General features: G+C 46.1%; 2 protein-coding genes across 3 annotated transcripts in view; one reads left to right on the top strand and one right to left on the bottom strand.

Moving 5' to 3' along the window:
- LOC121292511 (acetyl-coenzyme A synthetase 2-like, mitochondrial) overlaps nt 1-790 on the top strand; it is a 72,605-nt gene extending 71,815 nt beyond the window's left edge. The window contains exon 14 of the mRNA XM_041214569.1: nt 600-790. Within this exon, the coding sequence (XP_041070503.1) occupies nt 600-776 (177 nt within the window). The 3' untranslated portion in view covers nt 777-790. The remainder of the gene's footprint in view (nt 1-599) is intronic.
- Nucleotide 791: 1 nt separating this feature from the next.
- Nucleotides 792-15,448, bottom strand: part of abcd4 (ATP-binding cassette, sub-family D (ALD), member 4) — a 34,540-nt gene continuing 19,883 nt past the window's right edge. For both annotated transcript variants that reach the window (XM_041214570.1, XM_041214571.1), the window contains 9 exons: nt 15,267-15,359; nt 14,627-14,841; nt 13,677-13,768; nt 12,373-12,409; nt 12,217-12,266; nt 9,540-9,592; nt 8,320-8,396; nt 6,325-6,440; nt 792-5,503 (listed from right to left, as the gene is read on the bottom strand). In XM_041214570.1, coding sequence (XP_041070504.1) covers nt 5,441-5,503; nt 6,325-6,440; nt 8,320-8,396; nt 9,540-9,592; nt 12,217-12,266; nt 12,373-12,409; nt 13,677-13,768; nt 14,627-14,841; nt 15,267-15,359 — 796 coding nt within the window. In that variant the 3' untranslated portion in view covers nt 792-5,440. The remainder of the gene's footprint in view (nt 5,504-6,324; nt 6,441-8,319; nt 8,397-9,539; nt 9,593-12,216; nt 12,267-12,372; nt 12,410-13,676; nt 13,769-14,626; nt 14,842-15,266; nt 15,360-15,448) is intronic.

Below are 15,448 nucleotides of genomic sequence, written 5' to 3'. Positions count from 1 at the left end.
GTGCTTCACAGCATTATTGTCAGACTAAATTTGAAACAAAAACATGAGCGTTTCTGATTTTGGATTTCCCCTCACGTGCCCAGGTTCTGTACCGACCTCGCCCTGTCATGTACCAGTCTCACACTTTATTTTTTTATTCATCCAAGGGCATTTATTGCCCATCCCGAATTGCCCTCAAGGAGGCGGTGATGAGTTGCCTTCTTGGATACAGTTGAGTGGTTCCCTCAGCCATTTCAGAGGGAAGTTGAGAGTCAACTACACTGCGGGGAGTCTAGAATCACAGGTTAAGGTCGGCAGATTTCCTTCCCTAAATGATATTAGTGACCGGGTTATAACAATCTAGAAGTTTTATGCTTACGATGATTGAGACTAGTTTTTTGTTAATCCCAGACTTTTTATTTAATGAATCAAAATCCTCCAGCTACTGACTTGTGATTTGAACTCATTTCAATGAATAATTAGCCTGGGCCTCTGGATTGCTTGTCCACTGATGTAACCACGATGTGACTGCATAAGTGGATCTCGCAGGTCTCTCACTTCCGCAGTCGGGTCCACACACGCTAGGGCAAGACTAAACCCGAACCTTTCCTGCATTCCAGATTGTGAAGAGACTTCCCAAAACCCGCTCGGGAAAGATAATGCGCCGAGTGCTGAGGAAGATTGTGGAGAATAAAATCGACGAGCTCGGTGACCTGACCACCCTGGATGATCATGTGGCTGTGGAGGAAATTGTTGCCGGGCGTGAGAAAATCCTGGAAAAGGAAGCTAAAAACTAGCTGGGAGACGCTGTGTGAGGTTTTTAAACAGAGACTTTTATTTTTGTAAAATTAAATTCAAATGCAACACATTACAACCAAAATGGCCTCTCGTTCCTAACAACTACCAGTGCTGAGATTTTACCATCCTGAAAGGTGCTGTATTGCTTTATGATGCCTCTGCAGTTAAACACTCTCCATCATGGTTTACATGGGTAGAACGGCCACTCTCGCAGGGTAACTGTAGACACCCAACAGCCAAGAACCAGGGGAGGAGAGACAGTGGAACAAACCGGGGAAAAGAATGTTGGCTCAGGCTGTTACAAGTGCTCAGGACTGTGAATAGCTGAGGCACAGCATCTGACATTGACAATGCATTATGCCTAGCAGGGGACAGCACCTGGGCCCAGCCTGACTATTCTTACCCAGTGTCCATTCTGTAAGTGTGTGCAAGTTGTCCAAAGTGCTTCATTTTTGAAGCTATTGAAAGGACCGTGGGCTATATTTCAGAAGTGGCCTCTCCAGCCAACTCTTGTGGACTTGAGAGAGAGAGAGAGAGAGAGAGAGAAAGCGACTTGTTTAGCACTTTAGTGTTCCCTTAAGAATCTCAACAAGATCCGCCAAACTGTATTTTTCTATTTGATTTTTTAAAAATGTTTTGTTGTTTCTTCAAACATAGAAAGTTATAGGAGCTGCGGGCTATGATTAAAAATCAGGAAAACATCACTGACAGAAGGTAGAGGCACATCTTAAACCTCAACAGTCCAGGTTAGAACAGTACAGGCCCAACTCCTCTCTTTTCTCCCAGCAGTTGGGTGTTCCCTGGCATGTGCCAAGTACAACACTGCAGAAAACATTTATTTAAAAAACGGATCATTTATAAAGTCTTCATAATGATTGGCACCAATGGAAATTTGAAGGGTGAGGCAATGATTACCGCAATGCCTTGCTGTCTTATTTTTTTAGCACATATCTCCTTATAGTGACCAATATTATTCATCCACTACAAAGTTTCAACTGGACACAAATATCAAACCTCTCCGTGAAAATCTGTGGACTGAGAAGAATGGTTTCTCCTATAAATAAAGCGAGGTTGCTTAAACTGATTTTTTTTTTGGAGTATTTGTTTTCAGTTTCAGTTAGATCAGTGGAGTGTTCTCTGGAATGAACCCACATTGGGGGGAGGGGGTCACTCCATCCCAGGAATGCAACTTTTTCTAAGGTTTCCTGTTCTAAGCAGCTGATTATAACAGCGGAGCAGGGAGTGAGCGAGCGACACATGGGATTTGGTGCTGGCACAGGTTCATACCTGGGATTCTCTTTCTAACCTGATCTCGCCTCAGCTGTAGAGTTGTGAGTTGGGGCACCTGATAAACCACCCCCCCGCCTGCAGTTGGACAGCATTAATGTGAGCTCCACAGTGAACCATTTGTTCTCATGTTTTGCTATTTCCGATATTTCAAACCAACTAAACCAGGATTCCCCTGCTTTTAATTACAAGTCTTTCATGTGAATTTTTTGTAAAAAGAACATTTTCAAAGAGACACTGAACAAGGCTGATACAGTCTATTTTAAGATTATTTAAAGCGTATAACATGCTTAGAAGATTTAGAGAGAGGTACTTTGATAGACACCAGGGAACGCAATGATATATAGCCTAACGGTGGAGTCACAATCGGGTTGCCAGCAACCTCTTATTTTCCTCACTCCCGGTCCCTTTTCCTTATCTCTTGGCTTTTGAAGGCAGTGATTCAAACTGGGTCACCCTCCAGTATCTCTGACAATCGACCATTGTTTAGACCTGTGCCTGGGCTGTGAATGTTGGCAGCCATTCCCAATTCAGTCCTAATCAGAGAACCTCTACAGCACCGGTCATTGGACAGGAGTCAGGGGAAAGTACTAGTGACTGGACTGGAGTCAGGAATAAAAGCTCTACCTGGATGCTGTGAGCGACTGTGACTCATCTCAAGCTGAGGTCAGGTTATCTCTACACAGTTTAAAGCTTGGAAGCTGGAGCCATGCTCTTCTGTATAATGGTCACACTACCCACTGAGGCATTGGGCAGATTCATGAGCAGCAGTTCTGAGTTTCTGGTCCAACTTCCACTGCTTCCCCATTGTTTGTGACACTTATGGTGGCAATGTGCTACAGATCACTCAGGGAGTCCTGTGGCAACATGCACTTTTACATGCATGTTGTGGTCTGGAGCTATGGATAGTGATGGTGGACGCTCCCACTTTCTTTCCATTACATGGCTGACCAGGAATCTCTCCTGCTTTTACTGTCTGCCGTTGATGTGTATTGAAGGATTTACAGGCTTGGCATCATGGATGCATCTTCCTTGGCCATGAAGTCCTGGTGTAGGACTTGAAACTGGAGCTTCTGACTCAGAGGCAGGGCCACCACAAGATTTCCTTTGTGACACTTCGCAACAAACTGAGAAATCAGAATTACACTCAAAAGAGCCTTCACTAAACTGGACATTGAACACGGAGTAACTGATTATTTTTTTCTTTATACTTTCATGGGATGTAGGTGTTGCTGCCAATTCATTGCCCATCCCTAACTACCCTTGAACTGAGTGGCGTGCTAGGCAATACAGGATAGTTGTTGAGGATCTGGAGTCACATGTAGGCCAGGCCAGGTAAGGATGGCAGATTTCCTTCCTTAAAGGGCATTAGTGAACCAGATGGGTTTTACAACAATCGGTGATAGCTGTTACGGTCACCATTACTGAGACTAGCTTTCAATTCCAGATTAATTAATTGAATTTAAATTCCACTGGCTGCTGTGGGATTTGAACCCATCTCCCCAGAGCATTAGCCTGGGTCTCTGGATTACTAGTCCAGTGACCACACTGCCACGCCATCGTCTTCCCCTTAACTGATACGAGGTATGGGATTAGTGACAGAGCAGGCTATGTAGATCTGAAGTTGGGAGGTGGTCCAGGCACTTTATGGGCACAGAGCAGAGGGACCTTTACATTTCATCAATGGTTTTTTCTGATGCGGTGGAGGGGAAGCAGAGAAAGTACTTTTTTCAAACAAAACACATGCCTTAAGAAACTCAAATATTCAGCAAAAATAATTTGAAGGCACTGATATGTAAAACATTATTGAAGATTTACAATAGGCAACATCCCTCTAAATATTATATTGTAATTCAATAATAACTTTGCTCTTGATTTCCAGTTACTTTTAAAAAAAGTTTTCATATTCCTTTGGCACAGTTTGAAGGGTATGGGAAACCCATTTGGCCCATACATATGCAGCCTGCTACCGCCCTGCTTCTCTTTAAATGCCTCCTAACGTCTTTCCTTTCACTACATTACAACAGCTTATCACTCGCTCAGTAAAGACATCTTTACCAAGCTCAAATTTAAAGTGAATTTAAAACAGTGTCTTCTGGTACTACTGGATTGACTAATGGAGGGTCATTTTCTGGGCTCACTTCATCAGCACCCGTTCAGACTTCAGATACCTCGTTGCAGTCCTGTTAAACCTCTCCAGCAAGTAAGTGCTCAGGTTTCTCCAGTCTTTCCTCTCAGGTCATTTCCTTTACTTGTTGGATCATTCGGGGGCCTTGAGTTAAGCCACTTCGATGGACAGAACATTTCCCCACTCGCGGAGTCACCGATAAAACACTCATGCATCCTCGCCCAAACTGACTGCTACATCCTTAAGAGTGCTGTGTCTTACCCAAGCCACTGTTCCGGGTTGTATAATTGTCCGAGCCACCACAATAGAGCCAGTGCAACAAGAAAGCAATGAAACCAGAATATGGAGGGTGCAATGGAAGATGACATCAGTGTCTGGAGGAGGTCACGATGTTCAGTTATGCAGGGCTCTCCATCTCGCTCAATACACCCTCGAGCAGCTCAGTCAGGTCTGGTCATTGCTGCAACAATAATTGAAAAGCCACCCAGCTGCACTCAAGAGAAAATTCACTTTTAAAAGTGTTTCTCTCTCTCTCAGATGCTGCTAGGCCTGCTGAGTTTTTCCAGCATTTTCTGTTTTTTGTTTCCGATTTCCAGCATCAGCAGCATGTTGCTTTTATCACTTCTAAAAGACACTATTCTGCCCCCATTTAGGTGTTCATTTCCTCTGCAACAAATTATTAAAAATTAGTGTCTTGCCCCCTCGCCCCGCCCACTGGCTTAGTTGGATAAAGACAGTAATTGAACTGTACCGACCCCCGAGGTCCCAGTTTTGATTACCAAGTCTGGCTGATCCTAACTGAGATAGCACAGGAAGAAGGGATAGGAAATAGTTTTAAAAATCTCTTTACAGCAATCAGAGTAGTTCATCGTTAAAAAAATATTAGGCGGTTATTGGTTTAAAAAAGCAAATTTCTTTCTCTAGCGCCCGGGGTAGAAACATTACCAGCAGACGCACTATCCTTGGTTATTCGATAATACAATTCCAGCTACAGATCGGAGTGTCCGGGTTGTGTGGCTGCACTCACTCATTCCATAGCCACCGATGCATTATTTGGTTCTAAGTCATCAAAAGTAGCCAAAACATTAAAAAGTTTCCTCAAGGAAAGCAAAACCAGGAGGAGAGGGAAACGTGAGGTAGAGTTTAACAATCTGGCCATACTGCTGACCACTCCTAGGTTCCATTCTTTGGCATCTGGCTTGTGGACAGCAGTTAGACTGAGTGTGAGCGCAACCTCGGAATCTTTCGTTAGTGTATTTTAGTGAGCTCCCATTTCCCATCTCCGAACAGATATAACATGGAATCATGATGCTGTCCGGGGAAAGAGAGAGAGAAAAGCAAACGTTAATTTATAGATTGAAGCTTAAGTCAATCATTTTCTTGCTCTCAGAACATGTGCTGCCAGGAAACAGCAAATTAAAGAATTATCATTTTCCCCTCACAGCTCTCTCCCCCAGCTCCTCAGACTGTGGACTCAGAATGGGGCCTCCCCCCACCCCCGATTCAGAGGGCACCAACCCACTCTCACTTCACACACGTGTCTGGCCAGCGAAGACTGCCGGACAATTTATTTTTCAGGTGTTCATCTACTTCTAATGAGCGTCACTGGTTCAAATCCCCGGCATACTCAACCCTCCTCACCAGCACAGAATGGGAGTGCTGAGGTTAGTTGTGGTGATCTCACCATCGGATGGGATTAGCTAATTCATGGCCCCAGGGATTGAACCCGACACTTTCCTTGGTCTGTACTCACCGAGTCCTTTGGGGAAATCCCACCCCCCCCATTTCTTGTTAATCCACAAAGAGGTCAGGATGGGGGGAGGTGGGGAGGGGGGGCAGGGGGGAGGGGGGTGGAACGCATTTTAGTTTAAAAACAGTTGTAATGTCATCATAGAGGCCCAGGGTGGAGCAAAGTTACTCAGCCAGAGCGCAAGCAAGAACTAATGGACACCTTCCTGAAAGCTCATGCCTGAAGTGGCCCAGCTTCAGCACAACCATCCAGATTCTTCATTACGCATTTAATGTAAATCCACAGTCATCTCTCCCTAAATGTTCTGATTCTGACCCAGAAATACTGTGCCCTTCCCAACCAAAAGGTCTGTCCTTGAAGTAGAATAATTTAACCCCCCTACCTTTGTCAAGCTGCTGCGGTGTCCCACACTGATGACAGTCATCCCCAGCTGTCTGCAGGTGTGGTACAGCTCTCTTTCTGCCTCCTCCGTTAGTGCACTTGTAGCTTCATCTAATACTGGGAAGAAGAGAAGGGACGTTCGGGAGTCAGGAACTGGCAAGTTTCATTCACAGCGGGAGATCTGGAAAGGGAATCTGGGCTGGATGAAGTCTAGAGGAATGAGAGGCGATCGCATTGTAATGTATACAATTCATCAAGGGCTTGACAGGGTAGATGCTGGGAAGCTTTTTCCCCCTAGTTGGAGTGTCTAGGGTTTAGGGTCACAGCCTCAGGGTAAGGGGCTCGCCATTTCAGACTGAGATGAGGAGAAATCTCTTCAGTCAAGAGGGTTGTAAATCTTTGGAATTCTCTACACCAGAGTCTCTGAATTCTCAGTTGATGAGCATGTTCAAAGGCTGAGAATAATAGATTCTTGGGCGCTAATGGAATCAGGGGATATGGGGTGGGGGGAGGGAAGTGGAGCCGAGGTAGACGATCAGCCACGATCTCAGTGAATGGCAAAGCAGGCTCGAAGGGCCGAATGGTCTATTCCTAATTCTTATGTTCCTCTGATGCAGTTGGTTTTATTTTTTAAATTATTCGTTCATGGGATGTGGGCGTCGACAGCGGGGCCAGCATTTATTGCCCATCCCTTATTGCCCTTGTGCAGAGGGCATTTAAGAGTCAACCACATTGCTGTGGGTCTGGAGTCACGTGTAAGCCAGACCAGGTAAGGACGGCAGATTTCCTTCCCTAAAGGACATGAGTGAACCAGATGAGTTCAGCAATGCTGTCCTTTCATCTCTGGAATTCTTTTCCAATCTAACCTATGGAAGAAGTTATATAGAATTAACAGCACAGCAACAGGCCATTAAGCCCAACCAGTCGATACTAGGATTGAAGCTCCACCATGAGCCTCCTCCAAGATTAATCCTACCAACATAGCCCTCTATTCCTTTATCCCCATGTAGCTTCCCTTTTAATGGCAATTATGCCATTCATCTCAACTACTTCATGTGATAGTAAATTCTCCCAACCAAGTTCTAAGTCTAGCTCACAGGATTGGCAAGTTGCATTACTAGGTGAACAGGGCTGGGACTGTCCAGATAGGACCCTTACAACAACAGTGACTTTCATCTAACTGAGCCCAAGTCCCTAAAAATAAAAAGTCACTTGTGCTAATCCAATGCACCATCCAGGCTCAACAGCTTCACCACCAAGCTGTTTGCGCGATTTAGTTCAGAAACAAATTGGGAAATAAAACACCATGAACATTTTTATATCGGAGTAATAAGGACCGAAGGCTCCGGTTTGCAGAAACACCCATTCTCAGCACCATCTGATGATAATACACACCAATAGATGGTTCTGTTCCATGAGTTACTGTGGGGATAGTACACAGTTCACGGATGCTCCAATGTGCTTTGAAACAGGTGATGAGTTGGCCCTCATGTTCTCCACTTCTCTTCAGGCTGTACCACATGGGGCACGGGTAAAATGGAGGCTCCTCAGGCTGTACCACCCTGCCCACCACAGGTATGCTGTCATTTTTCAGGCCTGGGCCTATGCTTTCAGAATGGCCTCAGGTGAATTCTGTCTTCCCTCAACTGGAAAGGCATCTGATGCCTATTCCCTGATAGCACAGCTAAAGCAGGAACTCGCTGTGTTGGCCTCAATTCTTACCAAACACTGTTTTTCCCTAAAATTATTCAGCCTTAGTGAAGCTGCTGAGACCCAACTGTCAGCAAACCCACTCTTCAAACTGGAAACAGCCACCTTGGAGGTTTAGAATGAGCAAAGGACTCTAATCAAAGTCCGTCAATATAAGCTTTCAAGGGGGGAGTCAGAGGTCTCCAGCTCAGGCTGGTCTGTGGTCTGGATATCAAATGTCACTGTCAAAGGATGGATTCAGCTTCTGGGGGTGGGTGGGGGTGGGTGGGTGGTGATAAACACAAACCTGCATATTTAGGCTGGTGATAGAAGAGCCGAGTGAAGGACAGTCTCTGCATTTCTCCCGGAGATAGCACGTCATACCTGGAGAGCAATAACATAAGCAGGCCAATCAGATCTCAAACGTTTGTTCAGTAACTACCAGGGAAGGAAGCATAGAAGAGATTTTCAGACCAAACTGTTCCAAGGTGTCAGGTACAATCTACCTATCTCATGCAATCGACCTCACTCAGTCTCCCGAAGGAGGCAATGAAACACAGCCACAGGCTCCAAGTTGATGAATCTTAGTGATATGTCTCCCTGTCTTTCCAAAGTAATTGAGCAAAAGCCCCAGGGAATCCCACAAATTGCACAACTCGGGCAATTCAATTCCAACCAGCAGCGTTACACGGGACTCTTTTCCCCACAGTGTCACCGTCCCTTCAAACGTTTATCCAATAAATGACAGGCCAGCAAGGTAGCAGGCTCCATCCCCAGCCAAGTTAGCCAAGAGCCAGGCTGCTACAATGAGCATCAGGGCCCTAGATCAAAGAAGGGGAAACGAAGCTAGAATTCCTGTAACTGGTCAATAGCCAATAACAAGTGTTGAGAGTGCGGACATTGGGTGATTCACAGTGATGACCTACTGATGGCAAGCTTGCTGGCACTCTGTAACTCAAGGTTTGTATGTGAATAATGGGTGTACATGATTGGATGGTACCTGGCACCTTGCCTCAAGCAGCTGGCTGGCACTAACCCTAACAGGAAGCTGTGAGCCCTTTGAGAGGTTTATCCATGCCCACCTTGAGCAATTGAGGTAGAGTATTTGATCTGTGCCTATGCTCCTCCCTGAACAATCATCAGATATGTGTCTGCCTCTTTAGAAAGGATCCAAATGACAACTACTACTAGCAGTCTACTACTGCTAACTATCTATAGTTGGGATGAACATTGTTCCTATCTACAATCTTGTACAAGGTGTATAATTATGTTGACTCATCCTTTGCCCAGGACTAATTTAAATAACCCACTGGCCCCGAGCTCTTCAGTATGTTAGCTGCTAAAACTTTTCATGATTTGATTCTTTATTTCAGGCAGAATGAGTTACATGGACGATGCCAATTACAGTAAAAATCTAGAGACACGATGGACTGAATATCCTCTTTCTGCACTGTAACTTTTCTATGGTTCTAAGTTTTAAGCTTGGAAGTCAGAAACTCAAAAGCAAAGTCTCCAAATTAGTCTCACCAATTCCAATCCACTCTCTCATCCAGCCCTCCAGTCCTCTTCAGGAGTGACACCTTAAAGTAAGAAAAACCTAATCAGTTAGATTATTAACTCCTCAAGTGTCCTAGCTATTGGCCAGGTCGAACTCAGAATATTCCTCTTAGAACCAGCCAGTTGAGCCAGTTACCTCCCAGTTTCAGCAGGGAGCCAAAAACATCAGAGCAGAAAACGCTGGAAATACTTAGCATGTCAGGCAGCATCTGTGGAGAGAGAAGAGTTCTAACGAGAGACCATTAACCTGAAACATTAACTCTGCTGCTGTGGTGTGTTCAAGTAGCTCATATTTTATATACACTTTAATGATCTGCGTTATAGGGAAAGAACAGGGGAGTGGACTAATTGAATAGCTAGGTGCCAGCACAGACACAATGGGCCAAATGCTCTCCTTCTGTGCTGCATCATCCCATGAAGGCACAAAACACCAGAGACTACACTCTGTTAAATGGCGAGGAAGAAACATCAACGTACGATTTGACAGTAGGGTTAGACAAACAAAATATATTTATGTACATAAACACAGTTAGAAAGACAGTTAAAACTCAAACCATACATTTTAATGTGCCAATCCTAATGTGTCATCTGAATCCCTTGATTCAATCCAGTCTGCAGCTGACTTCCGGGTATTCACTATTCTGTACTTAAACCATGTCACAAAAGTGTAATAATTCTCATAATATTGTGATTTGTTGTAAAAATAGGTTAATAATGGGGTTTAGATAGTTTCTCTCTGTGTGTGTGGGGGATTTAACTGAATTGGAGACAGCTGGTCATCAAAAGAAGCTAGGTTTGAAATGCTAAATACGTAAACATGGCTGAAGTTTTAGAATGTGAGGTGAGGAGAATTTGCATACTTAGTTCAATCAGGGCAGTTTGACTTTCAGAGATGGTAGGATATTTACACCTAACCAGAGAAGTTAGGCAAAGCAGTGTGTTTACTTTTCCCAAAGGTTACTGACAATATTAGCACCATGAAAAGGTTTATATTATGAGAAAGGTAAAGTTCCAAAGACATATGGGAACATGTGTATCAGGGAAGGCATTGTAAGATCTAACAGAAGTGTGAGGAGCCTCCAGTATTTGTGCACTAAGCCCGTTGTCTACAGAAACCGAAGCTGGGACAAACCACTTTGAATTCTACTGTCCGGTGTATTGTATTGACTTGCCTGGATCTGTTTAAAATCTAATTTTTTGTTACTGTTGCTTTAACAGGGGAGTAACTGGAAGTCAGACTAATTAGGGATTTTAGGAGTTATTATAGTAGTAATTTGTAGACCAATGCAAGTGCTTGACAACTTTTCTTTCGTTAATAAATGTTTAATTTAGTTTTTAAAAAATCTCTGAAGTCTTGGTGGACTTATTACTTCTGAATTCAGGCACGCATCTCAAAATAAATACAAATTGCAAAACCGTTGAGATAGCATGATCATGTTTCCCTTGTGGATTTGATCCACCTGACACACATCATCTGCTGTATCATAACCACCACCTGAGCCTTTCCATTAGATTCCAGTCTGTAACTTACTCCTGGTTATCCATTATTCTACACTTAAACCATCTGAACCTCTCAATTAGATTGTAGTCTGTCACTCACTCCCGAGTATCCATTATTCTATATTGGACCCCTCGATTAGATTGCAGTCTTCCTTTGACAGCACCTTCCAAACCTGCGATCTCTACCACCTAGAAGGACAAGGGCAGCAGATGCATGGGAACGCCATCACCAGCAAGTTCCCCTCCAAGGCACACACCATTTGACTTGGAACTATATCGCCGTTCCTTCACTGTCACTGGGTCAAAATCCTGGAACTCTCTCCCTAACTGCACTGTCAGTGTAGCTACTCCACATGGAAATGCAGCGGTTCCATGAGGCAGCTCACCACCACCTTCTCTAGTGGCAATTAGGGATGGGCAATAAATGCTGGCCTAGCCAGCGATGCCCACATCCCCTGAAAGAATAAAATAAAAGTCTGTAACTCATTCCCGAGTATCCATTTGCTCTAGTCATGCATTCTAAGTATATTGCCAGTAATACAAGTAGAAACACACATTACCAGAATAGACCATCGAGGCCCATCCAGTTAATTTCAAAACTTTGAAAGCAATACCACCAGCTGCTCTTTCTCATATCTCAGGTCCAGGTCCCTTATGACTCTCTCCACTTGTAGCAATAATCTGCTCTGAATATTATACATTCTCTCTCATGCAGTTAAATCTTATCTGCTCCTCTAAACTCAAGCTCCTGCTCCCCTGATGGTGTGCACAATGACATCAAACATATTATTTGGGTTCAAAGAGCCTTTACCCTGTTCTGGCAAAAAAAAAAATCACCTTGAAAATGGAGCAAATGGTACTCATACCCGAATAATCCAGAGATAGGGTGGAGGGAGGCCTTGGAGGGGTTTGAACAAGAGGATGGATATTTTACATTTGAAGCATTGACAGACTAGAAGGCAGTGATAGAACAGCGAGCACAGAGTGATGAGTAAGCACTCAATATGGGAGATTTACCTCAGGCAATTCTTGCTTTCATTGCTTTTAGTCAAGTTATAAACCTGCATGAAGAGCATTCACTATAAACAGCAAATGGCGAAAACTTTGCCCCTCATGTCTGTAGTAGGAATGAGTGTTAATCACTCACCAATCCAGTTAGCGTTAAGAAGCGGATGATTCTCTCGTCATCGGCTGAACCTGAGGGATACAATTCAATGAAGAGTCACGACACTTTGACCTATTCTATCAACAAACTGGTACACTGAATTGGGCTTGGGGTTTTAAATGATGTGGAACGTGATACCTGTAATGGGGTAGATTTCCTTCAAAGGATAAATCACCTGTTTAAAAAATACAGATAAAATCATGAATATTTTTACAAACTGGTTCTAGGGAAGCTCATTTCTCATGTTCCTCTCTCAGCCTCTCTGCCCTGGGATTTTCATAGATTCCCCCCATCATCTCCAACACTAGCCCCCCCCAGCCCCCATTTCTGCCCAGTGTACCAATCTCCCTTCCTCCCTGCCAACTGCACCCGCTCTCCCTCCCCACTGCACCCACTCTCCCTGCCCAATGCACCCACTCTCCCTGCCTAATGCACCTACTCTCCCTGCCTCTTTGCCTAATGCACACACTCTTGCTCCTTTTCCCTTCCTCCCAGTTCTCTCACTCAATCCCTCCATCTCTGGAACTCCGTTCTTTCTTCTCCAGAGTGCCCATCCCTTGTTTGAGGGTTCCACTCTCCGTCCCTGTCTAAGGGCTCCCCCTGTCTTTTAGATTGGATAGGTGGGTGAAGAGATAGGGGATTAGGGGATAAGGATGCATGTGACCAAGGCTCTGGTGAGAATGGTGAATTCTGACATAGACCAATTGGGCTGAATGGCCTGTTTCCTTTTTATAACTTAATTGCATTTCTGTGTCCGCAGCCAGTGATGGTCATTGAAGTAAGCAGGAGTGGAGATAAAACAAAGAGCTCCTGCAGCAGCTGATGAAGATAGTCAGGATAATATGATAGGGAGCCTGAAATGCAAAAGATTTTTTCCACCCTGTCAAGGGATAGTTTTCAATGTTAAAAATATCCAATGTGGTGCCCAACCTTGGACTCCTTGCATCACCCCTACACTCCCTTTGTCCCCTTAAACCCCCAAGTCCATCTCCACTCCAATCCAACTCCATTCCTCTCCAATCCTACTTCCCCTCCAATCCCCCACCCCTCCTCCTATCCCACTGCATATTCCCTCCAACCTCACTTCCCCTCTCCTCCAGCTCCCACCTCCCCTCACCTCCAGCTCCCACCTCCCCTCTCCTCCAGCTCCCACCTCCCCTCTCCTCCAGCTCCCACCTCCCCTCTCCTCCAGCTCCCACCTCCCCTCTCCTCCAGCTCCCACCTCCCCTCTCCTCCAGCTCCCACCTCCCCTCTCCTCCAGCTCCCACCTCCCCTCTCCTCCAGCTCCCACCTCCCCTCTCCTCCAGCTCCCACCTCCCCTCTCCTCCAGCTCTCACCTCCCCTCTCCTCCAGCTCTCACCTCCCTTCTTGCCCTACTCCATTTGCAATCGGCCGCCCTCAACTCGCGCTGCAGAGGCTGACAATGTAACCCACCATTTTACCTGTTCTCGGAGGGTTCCGTCGGTGAAATATGGTTTTTGGGGAAGAAAAAGAATTCCCCGCGGTCCAAAGGGAGTCAGCATGTGGACAGATCCTACAAATAAAGAGCAGGGCATCTCACCAACTCGCCTTTACAATTCGACTACGGTGCACATGACGCAGGAGCCAATGGCTTCAAGCAAATTCTAACAACGTAGCTACAAGGCCAGTGTGTGGTTCTCGATGTTGCAGAGTTGTTGGCGCCAGCAGCCGTAATAGTTTATCTGCCTCTCCTCGATTCTGTGCAGGGCGTACAGGGAGAGGGAGATAGAGGAGCTGTCATTGGCCAGGGCTGGGAGGAGCCTGGTCAGGGAGGAAGCAACACCCTGCGATGGCAGAGCTACTTGCTCCATCAAGGAAATAAAGAGCGTCCCGCTCCCCAGCTCAGACGGTTAACGGATGCCGCGCTCGGGGTGCTCCACAGCGCCGCTCCACAGGGTGGACAGGGACACCTGCCTCGTCCCTGCCACGTTTTCCCCGCCACTGAGCTCGGACATGAGAACAAGAAAACGCCAGAAGTGCTCAGCGGGTCAGGAAGCAACTGTGGGGAGAGAATCCGGCTTGACGGGCAGGATTTCCCCCGACCCCCTGCCCCCGTTAAAAGTCAACGGCTCACCAAATTTACTCGGCCAGCCCGTGACAGTGCCCGCCGGTGAACTGGACCGGAAAGTCCCGGCCGAAGTTTCAGAGCAGTCGCCTATCGTCAGAACCGGGCCTCCCATCCCAGGTGACTGACTGGGGCGTTGGTGAGAAGAGAGACGTCCTCCTCCTCAGGGGTAATAACAATATGCCCGCAAGATGGCAAGCAGTGCCCGCTCAGAGAAGGGCATCAATACAGGTTTGGCCGGGGCTGGGGGGGTGGTCACGCGTTTCTCTGACTGGAATGGGCTTTACGCCGCTGGTCAAACCTTACCATGGGCGGTCTCCCATAGTCCGTTCAGGACACGCAGCAGTGTGGTCTTCCCAGTGCCCGTGTTGCCCGTTACCAAGAGGCTGCGCCCTGCCGTGACCTTCAGGGTTAGGTTTCTCACCAACAGCGCCTCGGAGGACGGAGCGGTAAAGGACACCTCCTCCAGGATAAAAGCCGTGTCGCCAGATTCCGCCTCCTTTCCCGAATCCAAACAGTCCCTGGGGAAGACCACAATGTTAGCGTACCATTTTTACTGCCTCCCCCACCCCCACCCCCACCCATACCGCAGTCCCTAGGGTGTGTTCCTGGGCAGTAAATCTCCGCCGGGAATGGGAAAGCAGACAAGCCCACACCTGTCCTTACCCAACATTCACATGGGAAGGGGTCACCGCCGCTGATATTTAAGGTGGTAATGGGAAAAGGTCACCACCGCGGATATTTAAGGTGGTAATGGGAAGGGGTCACCACTGTGGCTATTTAAGGTGGTAATGGGAAGGGGTCACCACTGTGGCTATTTAAGGTGGTAATGGGAAGGGGTCACCACCGCAGATATTTAAGGTGGTAATGGGAAGGGGTCACCACTGTGGCTATTTAAGGTGGTAATGGGAAGGGGTCACTGCTGCAGCTATTTGGTAAAACTTACTCTTCAAAACCCGACATTTCTTTGTATGGAGAGTGTTTGCTTTTCCGATGTGAGTCGGAGAGTTTTAGGATCATCTCTTGCAGCTCACCAATTCTGTCAGCAATAAAGGATAATGGAAAAAACAGTGAGTATCTGTGGAACAGCAGCTGTAACCTGATAGCCACTATTCAACATGATGAGTT

The sequence above is a fragment of the Carcharodon carcharias genome, chromosome 20, assembly GCF_017639515.1.
Source record: "Carcharodon carcharias isolate sCarCar2 chromosome 20, sCarCar2.pri, whole genome shotgun sequence".
In the NCBI taxonomy this organism is placed as follows: Eukaryota; Metazoa; Chordata; class Chondrichthyes; order Lamniformes; family Lamnidae; genus Carcharodon; species Carcharodon carcharias.
The sequence above is the reverse complement of the archived record's forward strand: the minus strand, read 5'-3'. Positions and strand labels throughout refer to the sequence as shown.